At 37.4% G+C, this 19,369-nt stretch overlaps 1 protein-coding gene across 3 annotated transcripts in view; it reads right to left on the bottom strand.

Annotated features, from left to right (window-relative positions):
- The window catches only part of CDKL5 (cyclin dependent kinase like 5), a gene marked incomplete at both ends in the record, with an annotated part of 83,637 nt that overhangs the window by 17,722 nt on the left and 46,546 nt on the right, over nucleotides 1-19,369 (bottom strand). For all 3 annotated transcript variants that reach the window (XM_082304496.1, XM_082304497.1, XM_082304498.1), the window contains 4 exons: nucleotides 2,871-3,897; nucleotides 6,259-6,419; nucleotides 10,272-10,352; nucleotides 14,794-14,983. In XM_082304496.1, coding sequence (XP_082160622.1) covers nucleotides 2,871-3,897; nucleotides 6,259-6,419; nucleotides 10,272-10,352; nucleotides 14,794-14,983 — 1,459 coding nt within the window. The remainder of the gene's footprint in view (nucleotides 1-2,870; nucleotides 3,898-6,258; nucleotides 6,420-10,271; nucleotides 10,353-14,793; nucleotides 14,984-19,369) is intronic.

Genomic DNA, 19,369 nt, shown 5'->3' with positions numbered 1-19,369 from the left:
AACTAAGAAATCTATAAGCTAAATAGTTAAGTCAGACAGGATAGCAAAAAGAGAATATCATTACATCTAATTTACTCTATTTTCCTGAATACAGTACTTCCTGGAAGGTACTTCAAGCAAAAGTTTAAGTACACCCTTAGAAACATCCATATGCATGGGATTTGCCACCAAATATGACTTAAGTCCACTCTTAAATGAACCAGATGCTGCAATTTTTCCCACAGCTCTCTACAAGACCCCACAGGAAACTGTACTGAAACCCCTATGTGAATTTAAATCTAGAATGTCCAGGAAGGACAAAGATTAAAAAACCAAAACCACACAAAACCCAACCAGAATTAGAAATTGGGATTGCAATTCACTATATGAGTGATTTGCAAAATCTATTTTGTCTTTTATTAATGAAGATCTGGCCTCACTGTCACAGATAAAACAACCCTTGAAACTGTGCCAAGACGAGAAATGGAGCTAAAACAATGCTTTAAACCACAGTATGATTCTTCTAAAATTTACAAGAGGCTGAAGCATTTGATTAAATTACTACTTGTGTAAGATACCTCTTCTTTGTCAGCAGCTAAGTTACAAACATGAGACAGTAATAGCAACTTGTACTTGATTTTCTTCTGCTTGTCCCCTTTTGTGTATGTTTAATTTAAAATACAAAAGAACCCTTAAAACAGAAGTGTTGCACTGAGACTTGAAAAGCCTCAAAACTAACACTAAATGCAAATCTTTTTTCTTTTTTTTAAAGTAAGATTTAAAGTCTGGCAAACAAAGAATGCTTTTCTTTAAAAAGACTTGGTAAAGCTAAAGAGAAAATCAATGAGAAAATAGAAACATGGAAGTGAGGAAACTTCACAAAATATGAGCGGAGAGGAGAACCAGTAAAACTGAATGGAAAAAAAAATAGGAAAACAATAAAGAATCTTTGAGAACACTTATGTTATTCCTGATTTTTTTAGTTCAGTAATCCTGAGGGAAGCTAAAATTTCTGATTTCTAATGCAGAATGGCGGGGGGGGGGGGGGGAGGATAAGAAGGAGCCAAAGAATGACTTCTTTGTGAAAACGCCTTTACGAGGCATAAGATGATTGACAATTTAATTCTGATTTGTTATTGAAAGTAGTATAAACAAACAAAAACAGCATTGTGAATTTACAGACTTGCCATCTATTTCAGAAGAGTATTTTTCCTTTCAGACTTCTGATGGTTGAAATACAGATTTAAAAGCATTAATTAAAGGCTTAAGTTTAAAAACACTGATTGTAAGAGATAAAGGCAAGTTCTTTACAAATCATTAGGCATTCTGCAGCAAACCAAAATGAACAAAAACATAAGCATTAAGATACACATCAATTTCTCTAATTAAAATAAAAATTTGTCAAACAATTGTCAAAAGACAAAGAATGATCTAATAAAACCAATCTGCCTCTACATAATATGAAATAAAATTAAAATTACTTATCAAATTAATATCTGCTACATAGTGCAGAAAAAGATCCTAATGCTCTGAAGAATACAAGATAGCATGGGCTTTCATTAGCAAAAACTCAAATGTTGGTGTTATTGCCCTTCTACAGTAACATCCTGAAGAATAAGTAACATTTAACTTGACTGAAATGAGAGAGAGAAAAATGACTACACAAAGAAAAAAAAAAATGGTTTTGAAATGGAGCTGCTGTAATCCTTTCTAAGCAGCTTTCTTTTTAAAAAAAAAAATTACATTGTATTTCTCCTATTTTGATGAGATCTTTTCTCATGTGTGAATACACATAATCTTGAATGGAGGAGATGTGATAAGTATGAAAAAATGTATTATGCCTTTTTTTCCCTACTGGACTGAAGAGGCAACCACTACCTCAAAACACATTTTATGGTACTTGTAGACCACTATCAAGTCAGCTACATATATTTCTTACATGAACTAAGTAGACAGAGTTTTTTAGTCTCTCACAGTAAAGCATAATTTTTAGACCTTAAATAATATTTGCAGCTCTTTGACTTCCTTCAATTTGTCAACAAACCTGAACTAGACGTTCTTTCCTTTGAGGTCACTTTATCACAGATGTACATACAGAGAAACAAGCACTCATTTTTGTACTTCTCTCTGCACCATTTTGCTCCAATTTGGATCAATGGCATAGCAATTTAAAGATTTGGGGACAAACGTGTAAAACATCAGATAATTCACAAGTGTTGTGTAAGGAATGTAAATCAACACCAGAACTAGCCCTTTCCCTACTCGTTAAATAATGGTCACAGTAAAACACAACAAGGTATCTAGTGACAGTAATCACTGTAAGGAGTCAATTTACCGGTGGCTTCTCCAACATAAAATCTCTAGACTACCCCAGTTATTTATCATACTAATCAAGAGAAATATTGCAAGCTTTGATATTCCTCTGGCACATTACGGCATTTCAGCAATAATGTCCTGCTATAAGCAAGTGAAAAGCTCACTTCAAAAATTAACGTTAGCATTCATAACAAAGACATACAAGAAAGGCTAAATAAAAACACAAATGAGAAGGTTAATTAAGCAAAACAATATGATAAAAATGACATCAGACAATGTAACCAAAGACTAAGAACTACTAGTGAAATTTTAACTTCAGAGACAAACTTTTCTGTTCTCGCGTTTCAGTACTTTAAGAGAACGGTATTCATAGTCCATTTTTAAAAATTATCTTTTAAAGGGCCTCTCATTTTGCACTTGTGAAAAAACCCCCAACATCCCTTGCCTTACAACAAGACAAATAAATACATAATTATGCAAAGAAACAGACAAACAGAAGAGAGAAAGCAGGACACTGTCCCCACATGAAACAGAGGAAGGTAAGCCTTCCATAACAGGCAATATTTTGAACTAACCCTATTAGTATCTTCCGTACAGTCTTCTCGTGACGAGCCAACAGATCTTGTGAGTGACTTATGCTGCACCTGTGGAGATAACAGTTGCAGGCTGTTTGCTCTGGCTGCCATCCCTTGCCCTATGCTTAAGCCACCCTCTGAGCCCTTTGACCTCACTCTGTCCCGGCTCACATACATAGAGTGTCTATGAGGGCGCTGCTGTGAAGAAAAAGGACTGGTATAACCTAGACCATAGGAAAAAGATTCATGTGGAGCAGATAGAGAGTGGGAATGGCTTCCATCCATGTGATCTGGCAGTTTTAACTCCTCCATTGTTTTGGAGTGTCTTGTTGATGGCCTTCGGGTATCCAGCGTACCCTCGCTGCGGTTATTCCTCCCGGATGGACTGAGCAAAGTTCTGTTATCACTGTGTCGGGGAGCAGTTGGGCTGGTAGGAGAGTTCAAGTCCATACAGCTGGATGGAAAATACCTGCTGCTGTTTGGTTCTGCAGCTTGGGCCCTGGCCTCAGAAAGGTTGCCCACGGATTTTGAGTCTGTCAGAACCCCATGGCTCTTTGACTTTGTCCGATACGAAGGACTCTTAGAAGACTGTGGGATAGTATCGATATAGCTGTGGCGACTGTGCTTATCGCCAGGTTGCAGTGTCCCAGTTTTGCTCTGAGAAGTTTCCATAAATGAGTGCCGGTTCTGCTGAGATCTGGTGTTAGACTTCAGGTACTTTGTGCCTGGACCATCAGAACTTTTTGGGTCCACATTAAAATCGAATTCTGTTTTTGCCTTTGTTTCCTTTGGGCTGAGAAGATGTGGCATGTTGTTATTGGCTAGATCCTTGTTGCCAGATCCAGGTGTGTTGCTTGATTTTTTTGTATGCATTGGACTATGTGCAGCTCCAGGAAGGTTTCCATTTAAAAAGCTTTCATTTGCTGGAAGACCCTCTTCTCTTGGCCCGCCAACCCCTAGTGTCTGTATATCCTTGCTGTTTGATCTGTGGTGTGACTGCAAAGCAGAACTTTTGCTGGCTTGATTTCTACATTAAAATGCATAAAGAAGCATTAATATACCAGATTACGTATTCATGTATTAATAACTTCAACAAAAGTACACTCATTTCAGAAGAGAGTTGCCATTTAAAACCACAAAATTTAACTGCAGTAAGATCAAATACTGCCAACTAGGCATCAGAAGCTCCACTAAAATAACAGATTTGCAAGTGTTAGTACATTGTTGTTTCTTTCTGGTTATATCCTGATGGACAAACTCAGCTTTGGTTAATGGATTTTGCTGACAAAAAAAAAAAAAAAAAAAGGATATAAAATCCAATCATAGAAATTCTAACATACATTTACACATTTATGCATGTGTGTGAGTATTATATGTGCACATCAATAATGTAAGCACTACATTATGAAAATTAGCTGTATATCTATTGAAAAAAGTCTTAAATACACCTGGCATATCAAAGTGAAGGCAGAACAATAAAGTATGTCAGCACTGTCAAAAACACCCGATACAATCAATGCTCCAGGCCATCTAATGTATGTCTGATTTGGAGGGGGAGGGAAGAGGAGAGGAGGGGGAAAAGAGTATATTGTTCTGGTAAAGACATCCAGATGGAGCAAGCCTGAGCTCAGTACAGCAAAGCAAGCCCTTTAACACCAAATGCAAAACCAGGTCTACCACAGGAACCCCAACTTCTGTGGAACTTGGCACTATCCCAGCTCTCGGCACGCTAACTCATCCCCAAAGCTGCACCCGAAATGCTCTGCAACCAGACTGACTTGGTGCAGAACCACTTGGTGATGCCCTTAACCTCTACTCTACTTTCCAGCTCCCCTGGTTTTGGGATTACAGGACTGAGATATGAGTTGATTCTGCAGACACTCAGCCTGAATTTATTTGAGCAGGCTTTATTTTTTCAGGTTTTCTGGCATAAAACCAGTTCTGCTTTCTGGACTTATGCTTGCATTGCAAACGAGCCATGACTGAGCAGTGCTGCAGCTGTACTTCTTAGCCTTGATGGACCTGGGCTGGCTATGAACAGATAACTTATTTTGGTATCAAATCTATGATAATGTAACTCAGATATATTACTGAGGGTTAAAGTGAGAGCTCACTGGACAGATGAGTTTGTACCTTTGTTGATCTTATTGACAATTATAATTGGATAATGCTAGCCATTTTTATACTCAGGATTTTTGCATTACCCACTTTCAGTGATCTAATTATGTACTGTATTACAGTTTCTAGAAATTTAGCAATTTTAATGCCAGTTTAAAATCTTTGCTAGTTAAAAGGAAGTATATTTTTTTAAAACTTAGAGATACAAGGAACCTAGCAATTTTAAATCAAGCAGCTAGGCAAGCCTTTGTATTAGTCAGGAAGTTTCCCGTGGATCTATGTTTTCCTTTCTGATGCCCCATCTCTAATGGTAAAACTTCTGTCCTAAATATCTATAAAAGCAGCTAAAACTTTTTAGTGTCTATCTCCAAAAAAGTATAGATGGTAAATGTCATCATCCCAAATCTTAAAATGAGGAGTAAGTTTTTGAATCTCACAGGAAGAGCTAAAGAAAAACATGGCTAGGATTAAAAGCCACTATCATTCTGCATACTTCAGAGGGCGACCTTCAGGAAAGCTTTTGTCAGAGGAATACCATGAGCCTTTTTGTACTGAAGTATTTTATTCACCAGTAAACCTGGTTCATTGATGTATTAATATCAAGTGGCTTCTCTCAAGCTATGCGGGTCCAACCAGGGAGTCACTGAGCAAATACACCCTGCTTTAAGTTCAAGTAGACTAGACTTGAATCATAACTGCAACTGCAGACAAAATTCTGTTCATCCCCAATTTGGAACATGATCAATGCACACAATTTTCAGGACATTTAGCTGCTAAAAATCTGTGTGAATTTTGAACTTTCAAATATCAAAACCTTGGAAAGATTTGCGCATGTACAGTAATGGTAGTATTCCAAAGAAAAGAGCATTCCTTTGGAATCTCAGGCATCCTCCAAGCCACAAAATTCCTACTGTTGTTCAAGAAAAAGGCTAACATTTTTTTAAGACTAGTAAGCCAACTTATTTTTCCTTTGTCATATGCAGAAATGGCTTGAACGTTGCCTCTGTTTTTTTTTTTTTTCAAGACGCATTCAGCTTGATGCAGAACGTTAGCAAAAATTTCAGCTTGAATAGCTATAATACAGTAAAACTGTGTCTACTTCCTTTATTCAGTGAGGCAACATGGAACAGTATATATGTCTCCATGTGCCTAAACACCTGTCAGACAACTATTTTTCTGTTCTTGTAGATGATGTTGTATGTAAGCATGATAGGAACTCACCCATTGGCAGAGCAAATGTCAGTCATGACGGTGAGATGACTACGTTTACCTGTTAGATAAGGTGTTGCTGTCTACGTGGTAAGGTTTTCTCTTAGCTGACCGTGAAGGTGAGCTCCCACAGCGATCCAAGAGTCTTTGGGTTTGAAATGAAGGATGGTTCAAACATTGTTCTGTCAAATATCTGTCTGCTGGATCTAACTTCAGTAAGTTCTTTGGAAAACAAATCCCAAAGTTTAAATGTTAGTATCTGTATTTGCATCAGCAAAACACATAACAAAATAAAGAACATTATTGGGATAGTTTTTTAATCTCCAGAGTTTCTGTTTTTAGATGTAACTGCTAGAATAATTTCATGTTGCATTAAAATACATATGATACAAAATAAACACTTACAAAACGTATGTTCTACTTAAGAGATGGAAGGCCTCGGCCTTGCTTATTATGAAACATATATATGTGCTATATGTATATAATGAATATATATATACATACATATATAGTTCTATATGTGTGCTTAAAATATGCTTAAAATAAAAAATATCTAAAATTTTTAAAATGTTTTACGTATATACCTATACATGTTTAAAATATATGTATTTTAAACGTATTTTTCAGGATACAGCTTACAACAATTTGTTTAGAATGAAAAATATTAAATTTACCAGTAATAAAATGCTACAATTAAACAGGCTTTACAAACAAACAGAACAAGCATATGGGAACATTCTTATACAAACAAAAATAGTGTTTTAAAGTTAGTATTTTCAAAAATATAAGAATATAAGAGTTCTGTTTTTTACTTCTAGGGTTTAAGTCCACCCATCTTTTTAAAGAAACTGTTTACAATGCAGTCAGAATAACATTTGCCTTATAATTCTGTTAGATCTGCTGTGATTCTAAACAAAGACACTTTCTGTCATGTAGAAAATATCACAAAATTGAAAACCAGTAGGTTGGGTATTTTGATATGTTTGAAAGGTTTCTTGCAGGAACAGGGCAATACAAAACTTATCTTGGAATATTTGAACATGCACGACTGTCAGCAACGATAAAAGTTTGCATGGCTATTAAGTAAAAAGAAGAGCTATTTTTTAAGGGTTATACAGTCTGAATAGAGAACAACTCTATGTGTATATATGCACGTGTATACACACACACAATGCCTTCTGTATATGCACTAACACAGTATTCAGCCACTTGATCGCAAACTGGTTTTCCCTTCACAGGATCTCTGCACTTCAAAATGGAAAATGCTCAGGAAACAAAGCAAGTGGCAAACTACATTCCTATGCAGTTTGGTCTTACAGTATCTTTCTTTCTCAAGTGACAAACGGTGTACTGAACGATTAACTTTTTCTTTCCCCCTTTTTCCTGGTCCTCCAAGCAAGGAGGACTGAAAGTCCACAGGGAATCACAAGGCTGTGAACCTGCCTGGAATCACAGAGAAGTAGTGGGACAGGGCTCCTGGCTGAGGCACGGTCACTGATGGGTACAGCTGGCTTCAGAAAGAAGGGGGTGGGGAGGGAGAAGAGTGGCACTCCATATAATTTGAGTTCCTGGATGGTATCAAATGCCAGCATGAAACAGAAGGTATACCCATTGACAGTCTCTGGGTCAGCACTAGAAGGGAAACCAACATTTGTGATGTTATGGTGGGGGTTTGCTACCAAGTATGCAGGGAAGAGCATGAAGAAGATGAAGAGGATAACTGTCTACAACAACAAGCAGAAGTCTCCTGATCACAGGTCCTCATCCTCACAGCAGACTTCAACTATCCAGACACCCAGCCTGTGTAGATGATGCAGGAGATTTCTAGACTATGTTGGTGGCAATTTCCTAGCGCAGCTGCTGGAGAGGCAAATCACCCAAGGGTAGGACTTCACTCTACTTGACCTGATGCTCATCAACAGTAAAGTACTGGTGACAAATCTGATCAGAGAAGACAGTCTGAGCTGTAGCGACCATGAGATGATTACAGTTAGGATTCAAAGAAAGGATGGGAAGATAAGCATCAGGGATAGGACCCAGGACTTCAGGAGAGCAAAATTCAGCTTCTATAGGAGATTCTGCCCAGTAATTCCCTGAAAAACTGCCTTCAGAGGAAAGGTGTCCAGGAGAGCCACTTGATTTTTAAAGAAAATTTCTTCAGACTTTGGGAACAAAGCATCTTATTGTACAGAAGACCACAAAATTTTGCATAAGGTCAGGTTGGCTAAACAGGGAGTTTCTTAATGAACAAAAATGCAAAACGGGAGTGTATAAGAACTAGAGTCAAGGACAAGATACAAAGGAGAACTGTAAAAGCACTGCATTAGCACAAAGGATAGGCCACTTTGGAAGGCCAAAGTCCAGCTGGAGCTAAGGCAAGTGAAGAACGTGAAGGGTAAAAAGAAGGGGTTCTACAAGTGTTCTAGTAGTAAATGGAAGCTCAGAGAAAATGCATGTCTGCTGCTGAATGGGGGAAGACAACTGAATGACAGATGATATAAAAAAGACTGATACTCAATGCCTTTTTTGCCCAAGTCATCACAAGCAAAACCAGCTCCCAACTCCCAAATGCATGCTTGCAAACCAGCGTGATTTGTGAAGGAGAGGGGAGGAAAGGAGCAACAAAGCAATGGGGCCAAACGGATGTTGCCTCAGTAAGCTAGTCCAGAAATGCTCTCTAAATAGAGATAAATCAAGAACTCATTACTTTAGCTGACATAAGTTGAAGTGTGGGTTATTCAGTAATCTAGTAATCAGACCTGAGGTCACCGAGAATGCAGATAATGAGGAACACACCAAGCGCGGACATGTGCCAGACTGTCCAGCGTCTGGAGTAGAGACAGGCATACAGCAAAGTATGTGCAGCATTTGTAGCATGCAACTTAACCACAAATCTCTTCTTGTAGTCTTTTGCTCATTCTTTAACAATGTTCCAAATCCTGAGTTAAGCAATGTAGGTCAAACACAAAATATCCCCTCTACAGAATCCTTGACCTTTCTTACCTTGTAGGGAGAAATACAGACAGAAAAGTTGAAAATAATTATTTAAAGTGGAATAGAATTATTTGGAAACCTGTGTTTCCCTAAAATTCAAGTGCTTCATTTCACAACTTTGTAACTTTTAAATTACACCAAAAGAACCCAAAGCACATTGAGATATAACATAAAAATTAGGATAAAATGAAAATAAAGCCCACTCCAGCACATGTAACAATGGTCTGAAGAATGATCTTGAAATTGCTGTTCTGCAATATATGCTACTACAGCTTGAGCTACAGCTGCCAGAAAAAAGTTTCTGTGAATTAGAAAATAGAGGAGAATGTATAACACCAAAACCAAGCAGTTACATGCACTGAGGTACCTAATTTTGCAGACTCCATGACACCAAGATAAAAGCTATGCTGACTCTTTTCATAAGGCAGGGAGATTGAATGAAAGTGATTTGAACAGGTTGTGTTAAAGAAAAAGAGACCATATCTCAGGACCATATCCTAGTTTGGTCATGGGTAACTAGCTGACTTGTTCCAAAACAGGACTGAAGAGTAAATTAACATACACACTGTGTAGACGTGAGTGATAGCAACAGATTAAGTGCTCGGGTAAAAAAAAAAAAAAAATACCATGCATCAACTTTGTCTTTGACAGCTGTCCACATCCTCGTGCTTATCCAACGACAAATGAACAATAACTCAGGTTAGCCTAATACTCTGTGGATTTATCTAAACTTATTATGGGTTGAGAGCTCATACTCCAGCATTACTAAGGTAACCTGTGCATCTGAATGTATGTCAGTGTGAATGCATATTGCTGCAAATGATGGCGATTCTTTTGTCTGGACTATGTATTGTTTATCAAATCAGTCAAATTTGAACAGACTCTCCTGTCATTTGCAAGGGGTATTTTCCTGATTCCTAGGAAATATCAAGCCTTGCTATAAACAACGGTGATATCAAAATATCCCAGAAGGAAGTACACAAGTACTTTTGAGATGTACTATATTAGGAAACAAAGATAAAAAGTCACTTACATCTTTCCCTACATACTACAGACAGAAAATAAAATACGTTTTCCTACCTTCATAAGATCAAGCAATACACCACTCAGAATTCCCAAGTATCTTCTCTCTAAAGACTGTGGATGATTGACTGCTGGAAACTGTAAAAATAATATAGCATAAATATACTGAGAATGTAAACAAGGTATACATGAATACAATGTTTCAAAAAATAGAAACCACACAGTGAATAAAGGCATGTAATTAATGGGAATCCTATGCACTGAAAGTTAGCAGTTTATGAAACATTACAAAACATTACAATGAAACAAATAACTGTTGATGTACGATATGCACCTCATCAACCAAAGAAAGTATTCTTGATTAGTAGGGAAGTGAAGGAACCCCTCTCAAATGAGAAATAATCAACTTAGATTTATAAATGTGTTTGTGGTGTTATGATTGACAAGAGGTGGGAGGTTTAAAATAGATTCAGAAATAAAAAAAGTAATATGTATTTTTAAAAAGGATTAAAAATAGCTTGGAAATAATTTGAGAATGCAAATACAGTACTAATTAAATACCAATGATTAACAGACAATTCCAAAATGTTTGTAGTGAAAAACATCAAAACCCCAAAGGTTTAAGGATCAGGATTACTCCTGTGGTCATGCTGCAGTAAGAACTGGCAACACGATGAGAAGTAGTGCACATTGCTGGAGGGCATCTTTTGTCAACTAGAGTCTGGACAAAACCCGATGAAGGCAGTATTTGGAACTAGCCCTGTCTGGAAAGAAGAACAGGACAGACAGGGATGATTTTAAGAAAGAAAAAATAAAGCACAGAATTGGGGCTTTTTGCTTGCTTTGTAAACAAGGCAAGCGTCAAATAAAACGGAGACAGAATCTTTTCTTTTCATCAAATGGAAGAAAAGTTGCTCAATATTTCGTTGCTATAACGTAACGTCAAGTATGAGTTGAAAAGAAACAGACAACAAAGATCCATTTCCAGACCGCGGCATGCATAGAACTGACAGCAAACAAATAGATAAACTGATTTCAGTGAGGTAGATTCAAATTTAAAAACTAAACATATATGCCAGTGTTTTCAGAATTAGAAATTAGGGCTGGATTTCCAACAGAGGCATAAAAAACCCTCATGGATCCAAATTATGCTGATTTTAGAGAAAATTACACATTTGAGTACCAGAGAAGCCTCTGGAAAAAAACAAACGAAAGCAAAACAACAATCAGCCAGCCTATTGGCATTAATCAGTTTATCCAAAACTAGGCAACTGAGATCCAAACACTCTGTTAGCAGTTCCCAGAGTTGTGGAATTTGCCTAATACTATGCAAGTGTTTCAGCTGCAGCCTGGCTTGATCCCATCCACATCCTATGTATTTTCTAGAGAGTCCTCTTAAGCTAACACATCAAAGCAAGAACACTGACAACAGGAAGCATGCAGTGTTCTCGTCTACTGGTACATAAAAGCCATCACCATATGTCCAAATGGGCTCAAGTCATACATAAAATATACCCACATAAAATACTGAGCTACAGTTAAAAATCACTAAAAATACAAGAAAACAACAACATTCAAGTCAGTGATTAAGACAGACAACAGCAACAAAAAAACCCAACAAACATGAAGATAAATGAACATTTTATGTGTAAGTTTGCTGTAGTATAAAAACATATGAGAACTATGTTTGGTCTAAAATGTCAATGAGCAGGAAGTCTTAAAGACTTTTATTCCTTTACTTTCACTTGTGCATTTTTCAGCTCTCACTTACATCTAGGGATTGTTACAGTGAAGGTGCGTATATTTACACGTTCACCTTCCTCAGATTAAGTACTAGCTTCAAACTTATGCTTTAAAGAGCAACCCAGTACAAACACCCATTTCCAAAAATATGTTTTATTTGGAAGCAAAATGCACCGTATGTGTATAAGTGTTAGACCACTATGAATTGCTGCCCATCGTTTGTATTGGCATTACTTTTCATAAATTACGTTATATGAGCTTTGAAGGAAAATGAAAGAACATTCATTTGAATGTGTTTGTTCCTAAATAGTGTATTTTTCTTTTTACTTTTCTTTCTTTTGAAATGGTTTACTAATGATTGAGAATTTTTTTTAAGTCCAAGTCTGTCACGTTGATCTTAGATAGTAATTTAGATGAACCAAGGTTTCCATGCTTTGTCCACTTTTAACATGAACCAAATGGCAAAATATTCTTGTCTTCATATAGAATGACCATCATAAAGAAGATCTTACACCTAGAATGATCAGGGAAACATGAAAATGTGCCAAAGCCATGCAAAGCAGTAATACAAGATGGCTACTCACTGTGATTGTTCAGATTCTCCAGCTTATTTATAACTTATTTGTAGAACAATATTTATAGCCCTACATTACCCCTCACATTTTCCATAAAGGCATGAGCCTATTGGTACTTTCTGATCCCATATTATTTTATTTCCTTGGGCCTTTAACATACTATGGAGGTTTTCTTCCTCAAAAGGACTGAAGAGAGATCACTAAATACTCCCTAAACCTCAGGAGTGAGGAAAACTGTGTGTGTGTGTGTGTGTGTGTGTGTGTATATATATATATATGCATGGAGGAAATGAGCAGGAAGAAAAGACAAGGTTTGCAAATGCACATCTATATACATGTGCATGTGGTGCTGGAGTGTGTGTATTAGAATTTTTAAAATCCTGTGCTACAATATGGTAGTATTCACACTTACAGTAATGTAGAAATTCACGAAGCCTAAGCATATGGATAAACAATTCCACATCATGGGCTAGTTTTTATCTCGTGAACACCCAGCACCAGATCCAGCTTGTAAATAGTAATGTGCATGATCACAGCATACCTTCTATCCGCTATGCAACAGAAAATCTTCCGCTATTAAGCACTATGCTACATTCAGAAAAATGTACTTTTAAGGTTGTCTTATAGCATGGAATAAATTTTTCCCATGAAATAACTAATGAATATCACATTCCAAACCAACATTTTTTGTAGTATTTTTCATTTTTAAGCTATTATTCAGACTTTACTTGAATATTCAAAAGCTACTCTCTATTAGAAGACATATGTCACTGTCGTCATCATTAGTATCCTGACTTTACAGATGGGGCTAAGAAGGCAGGAACATGTCTGAGGCCGAATAATAAACCATTGATTCAGGATAAGAACAGAGACTCATAACTCTCAACCCTGTGCTAATCACATTAGGTCCATGCTGTCTTTTTGAATTACCGTATTTTTAAGCTACAAAATAAAGGTACTTCATTTTCATCCTAAGACACTACAGAGCATTTATCCAAATAAGATTACACTGCACAACTAGAACTGCTGTAAAATAATGTTGAAGAGGCAGTAACTTATTTTGCTTACAACTTTTAAAGCATTGTTTTCCTGATAAGGGGTATAATTTTTTTTTAAATAGAAAATCCCATCCAGCCCACTGTTCTAAACAGGATCAGATACACACAGGACCTTGCAAGAAATGCTTGTCTAATCTTTTTTTAAACCCTCCACTGATGGAGGGTCTACATACTTCAACAAAAACTCTTAGGAATTAGCTATCCTTATAGCTAAATATCCTAACACCTTAAGCCAACTATTTCTTTTCTTATCATCATCAGCTAAACCCAATTTACGGCAACCTTGAACATGTTTTTAGACAACTAGGTCCCCCCTCTTTCCCCTTCTCATTCTCTAAGTTTTCTCTTTTACAGAGTAAAACTCAAATCTCGAGTCTTTACCACAGGTCAGGTCTCCTAAGGCCTTGCTATGTCTCTTTATAGGATTTTACACTGACGATTTCAAACCATTTTATCAAGATCATAAATTCACCCTTCTAAGCAACATTCATTAATAAAAAATGACAACCAAAACTGAATTACAAGAAAACATGAGTACAATCACTGACGCGGTACTGTTTAAGATAACAGAGCTACTACTTATATACTGCTTCTGGGATTTTGCCATACTGCACATCTCAACTTGAGCAGCTTCTCCACACTAGTGAGTCTCTGTCATTACATGGTATTGGCAAACCCTGAAAGGGGAATGATGCTGTCAGTAGGAAGAACTTTTTTACTCAGATGGCTTACATCAACTCCCCAGGAATATAAGTCAAAAGGCAAGAAAGCTCTTCTGCCATGATAGCGGCATCCATAGCCCGGATTTTTCCAACACAGGAGCCTGAAGACAGCAGGCATGAATTTTCCACACCCCGAACTGACAGAGCTATGCCACTAAACTTCACAGTGCAAACCTGGCAGTGTAATGCTAAGCTGGGTTGTAAATGCTAACTTGCATGCCAAAAAAGTCAAAGAAATGAAAGAAAATTTTTAATCAACTTTTAACAGTAAAACAAACATATTTATACAACTCAGTACTGATGTAATCACAATTTTACTTTGAATTATGAATGCCTTATAACCTAAGTAACCTATAATTACACAGGAACACATGCAACAGATAGCGCACAATATAAATGAAAAGGACCTTCACAGCAACAATGACAACAGTGTAAATACCGTGTGAGTAAATTAGAAAAAAAGAACAAAGCTTTCTCTTACCCTCAAGCCATGGAAGCGTGGGTTGCTGTAGAAGAGCTTCATCTGCTCGGCTGGCAGTGGGCCTAGCACCTTCTGAATGGTAAAGAGCTGGTCAATCTCGCTCTCGCCAGGAAACAAAGGCTGCCCATCACTCAGCTCTCCCAGGATACAGCCTACAGACCACATATCCACAGCCTTTCCATAAGGGGCTCTGTAAAGTAAACGTATAATGTTTTTCACCCACTGACACTGTTTCAATTTAGTGGTCATATTTCCCATGGTGCACTTCCTTACAACACAGAAAGATAAACTTTGACACTAAAGAAACTACCTCAAATACCAAGCCCTCTGTTTCTGCCCTGGATTGCCTCATGTATCACTGCTTGAAAAGGCAGGAGAGGAATTCTCAAGTACCCCTAGGGATCTGGTTACCTTTGTGAAAAATCTTACATACAAGAATAATTTTTTTGACTGCAAAGCAGTTACCATTCCAAGTTAAACTAGCACTAACTTCCCTTCTCTCCAGGGGTTAATGACTGTGCCCTATTTCTGCATTACATTTCTTTTTTCCATTGTGCTTAATAGGCGGATAGGCATACTGAGTCTGGCCACTGGGAGAACAGAAATGAGAAGAAATCTTTGTTTCAGCATTCATGCAGTGAAATTTTAATTAGACAGAACGCAGAATGCCCTTAGAAACTATTCCTTAAAAAACACAGGTGAAGAAGCAATGAAAGCATCATAAAATAAGTAATTCCTGTTTTGGAGCAAAGCCGCAGGTGGGGTTTTGGGAGAAATTCTAATGGGTGGTCTCCATGTATGCAGGCAACGTTGTGCGGTGAGGAGGATGGCACCTGGTATTTTAAACTGCTAATGACAAAAGAAGCTAGGTCAGCAATGAAGAGGTGGAAGGAATTAATCAGAAACAAAACTAAATAGTGTGAGTGTTACACTGGCAAGGGCTATACCAGCTTTTCTTGAGACTACATACAAGTGTATTCAATGGAAGAACAGACAACGTGGGTGCTTTAGTCAGGAGAGATGACGGGCTTGAAGATGGTTTGTAGGACACGTAGGGCAGAAAATCGGAATACAGAGAATGGAAGTTTGTATGAAGAGGAGAGAGTAGCAGACTACTGCAACATTCAATCTAAAGGCATGAACACTGAAGAAACACAGAATCTTTTTGGACAGTTTCCGATTTTCACTCTAAGGTTCTGTTCCTTGGCAAGCTTGTTTAGCCCCCCACCTCAATTGTGCAACAGCTAACACATTACATACTTTTGGCTTTTCATTGTTCCTACTATAGACTGAAGCAACTCTTTCTGTATGCCCAAGTTCTTGCTTGCTGAATTTGTAAAAAAATTTTGTAGCCTCCGACTTACTCCAAGAATCTCTTTTGGATGTTTAGGTTTTGAGCAGAACAACTGGAAAATTCTTCTCATGTCAAAGAAAAAGCATATAAAAAGAATAAAGACTGGAACAAAGACTGATCTGAAAACATATTTCACTGAGTCTCTTCTTTTTTAAACTTGTAATCCAACAACTCAACCTCTGTTTCAAGAGATTTTTAAGTTACAGCTGGCTTGCCTATTTCTGGAATAAGACAGCACCAGGAGTTGCAGGTGACAAATCCTATCCTAAATCTGTTCCCTTTGCTCCTTCCTTATGCTGCTGATGAAAGATGTTTAGAGAGAGAACACCTTCAGAATAAAGGAAAAAAAAAAATCTGACTTGTCCCCATTGATTACTCATGATTAGTTATTTCACTTTACGGGGAGGGCACTTGACCTGGACCCTCTAACCCTTGTGATGATTTAGTTAGATGATGTTGAGAAAGCATTCCTAGCTGGACAATAGCTTGAGTGAAACTACAGGCCCACTGAGATACCGAGTGCAGGAGTCTACGGTAGCTAGGAAAGCTGAAGTAGGACACCAAAATTTCAAGAAGCACTTGCCTTTCAGAATCTGACATGAGACACTGCAGTCCTTTCAAACAATCATCACAAAATCAAAGTTTGCCCTACTGGAATAGACTTGACAAGGAACCATCAGTGGCAAAGCAGAGCATGCCAAAACTCCTGAATTACTACTACTACAATGGCTCTGTGGGTTCATAATTCTCTTACTAATCTCGCGTAGTTACTACTTGTGGATGTGCTGAGCTACTCAATGTTTGTTCTTTCTGTGATGCTGCTAGTCCAACCCACCCATTAGGTCACATCTGAGTGCCAAGGAAGGACTAGTTTTTCTCCACGCTGCAAAAGGCAACACAGATGAGAACAGACTCCAAAGCCAAAGATCTGCTCTTAAGATATTTTGTGCCTGTACTGGAAAACTGAGGCTCTGTAAGCAAAACAGTTTGTGAGAGTGCAACTAAAAAAAACTACCTTTTTATTACAACAGAAAAACAAGCACATCTTTATTTGCAACCTCTTTAATCGGTAAGTTTCTCCACTGAAATGTGAAATGGGGAAAAGGCTGCTGTAGGCTGGGGCCTTGGAGAACAAGCTAGGGTTACAACCGAGGAAGGCTAAAACTCCTTTGAGGCAGGGACCATCACCTTTCCTTGCTCACAAGAATAAAGGAAGCTGAATCATAGTTTAAGAAGTTTCCACTATTTACTCTACAGTGAAACAGAAACAAGTCAGAAAATGCCCATTTCTTAAGGCAGTGGCAGAATAAACTGCAACTTTTTTGTTTGAAAAGGCCTGCTCAAGACTCCTGTTCTGCTGACTGTCAGGATCAGCCTTGTCAGATCATAACAGGTAAATAATGCAAGAGTGGTGTGGCTGGATAAATGAAATAACTCCTATAGAATAGAGACCACAAAGCAGAAGTACTATAGTCTATTCCCGCACAAATTAGATTCTCCAAAACATATTTTCATCTAGTAATTTAGTGTGCCTTAAAATCTGGCTTTTAGCAATATTTTGTCATCAAAGGGTACAGAGTACTCCACTCACAGTTACCTGAGACTCTCCAAAGTGAGTAGATTTCAGGTGTTCTGTGAATAATTAGGCAGCGATTTCTTTCCTCTCCTGAAATTTAAGTCTTGAACTTTATCGCAAAACAGAAACCTCTCTGGGACACATTTTAAAAAGCACAACTGTATTTGGTAAAATGCATATATTTAATAATCCCGGGAAGACTTATGAATATTAGATGCTTATAAAGATTTGGTAAATGCAGGGAAAGGGGGAATGGGTAAGATGAGTGTCTGGGAAATAGAACAGGATTGCCAAGAAACAGACATCACTTTGTGCCAGAAAAACTTGGCATTAAAAACATACACCAGCAAAGTTGAAGTCTTATGCATTAAATACACATACCCCCTCCTTTCTCTACAAGCTAATCAAACAAATTTAGTCAATTACAAACAGATGTGATTCCTGCTAAATTTCCTTTGGTAACAAAACAGTTTTGAAAACTGCAGGTCAGATTAATACTATGTCTGTCAAGCTTTTCATATCTTTCCTCCTAAATCCTCATTACTACTATAGACAAAGAGTAAAATGTTGTGCAACTAAAAAGGCCACAATTGATACTTTCTTTCCAAGTCTTTTTTTATATTTATATATACACATACACACACGCACTGTGCTAGAAGGTTAATAATATCTGTTTTCTCTAAAATACGAAAAACTGAGCTTTGAGGCTTTTAATGGCAACTTTAACATACTGTTCTACATATAACAATGCAACCGCTTACCAATTTGATTAAGATTAGCACAGCTCTGGGAATACTGGGATGACTTTATTGACAGAGTAATTATTACCTAATGCTTTACCTATTCAAGAAATGTCTAGTTTAGTGTTAATCAAAGCTTCCAACAAAGACTTGTTTCTCAGCAGCATGAAACATTTTGCTTAAAGAATCTTATGAGTGACGAGTACTTTTTTGATTCACCCTGTGGCTAACAATTCCTTATTTCTAGAATATGTATATATAAAAACATATATGCTATACATGCAGGAATTGTATTCTATGAGAGTGATCATGTAGTTTAGAATAATGCACTGTTAAACTTGATAGTAATGGGAAGATCACATATAGTAGATCTCCAGTTATTTTTGTCTCTTCCTTTGCCCTTTTGGGTCCTATGAATTTGTTCACATAGTATCTAAAAATCTGTTTAACCTTCCGAGGTAGTGAAACACTAATTTTACAGATTAATAAAATAGTATAACTAAACTGTCCAGCTGAGGCTACTCATGTAACTACTGCTTTCACAGGCAATGCAACACTAACTTCTCAGTGCTTTATTAAAATGATTCATACAGCCTCCTTCAATAAATTCTTCCTGACTAGTAAAAAGCTAGCACCATCCTTCTGAGCCACTTCAGCAGTGCTGGTAAAGGGTAACTGGGAATGAAAACCAAATCATAGTTTTGACCCAAAGGATGAAGAGAACCAGGAGTGTAGCGTGGTGAAAGCTGCATTGCCATCGCTATGTGATGTCCACCACGAGGCTGATGGAACATTTCAGGCTACAGGACTACCATGGAAACCTCTTCTAAAAGGAATAAGGGGGGCAGGAATCTGAAGTACATCTGTTATAATTCAGCTTCATATTTTAATCAGTTAAACACTGCT

Source organism: Platalea leucorodia (genome assembly GCF_965183815.1).
Source record: "Platalea leucorodia genome assembly, chromosome: 2".
Classification (NCBI taxonomy): domain Eukaryota; kingdom Metazoa; phylum Chordata; class Aves; order Pelecaniformes; family Threskiornithidae; genus Platalea; species Platalea leucorodia.
The sequence above is the reverse complement of the archived record's forward strand: the minus strand, read 5'-3'. Positions and strand labels throughout refer to the sequence as shown.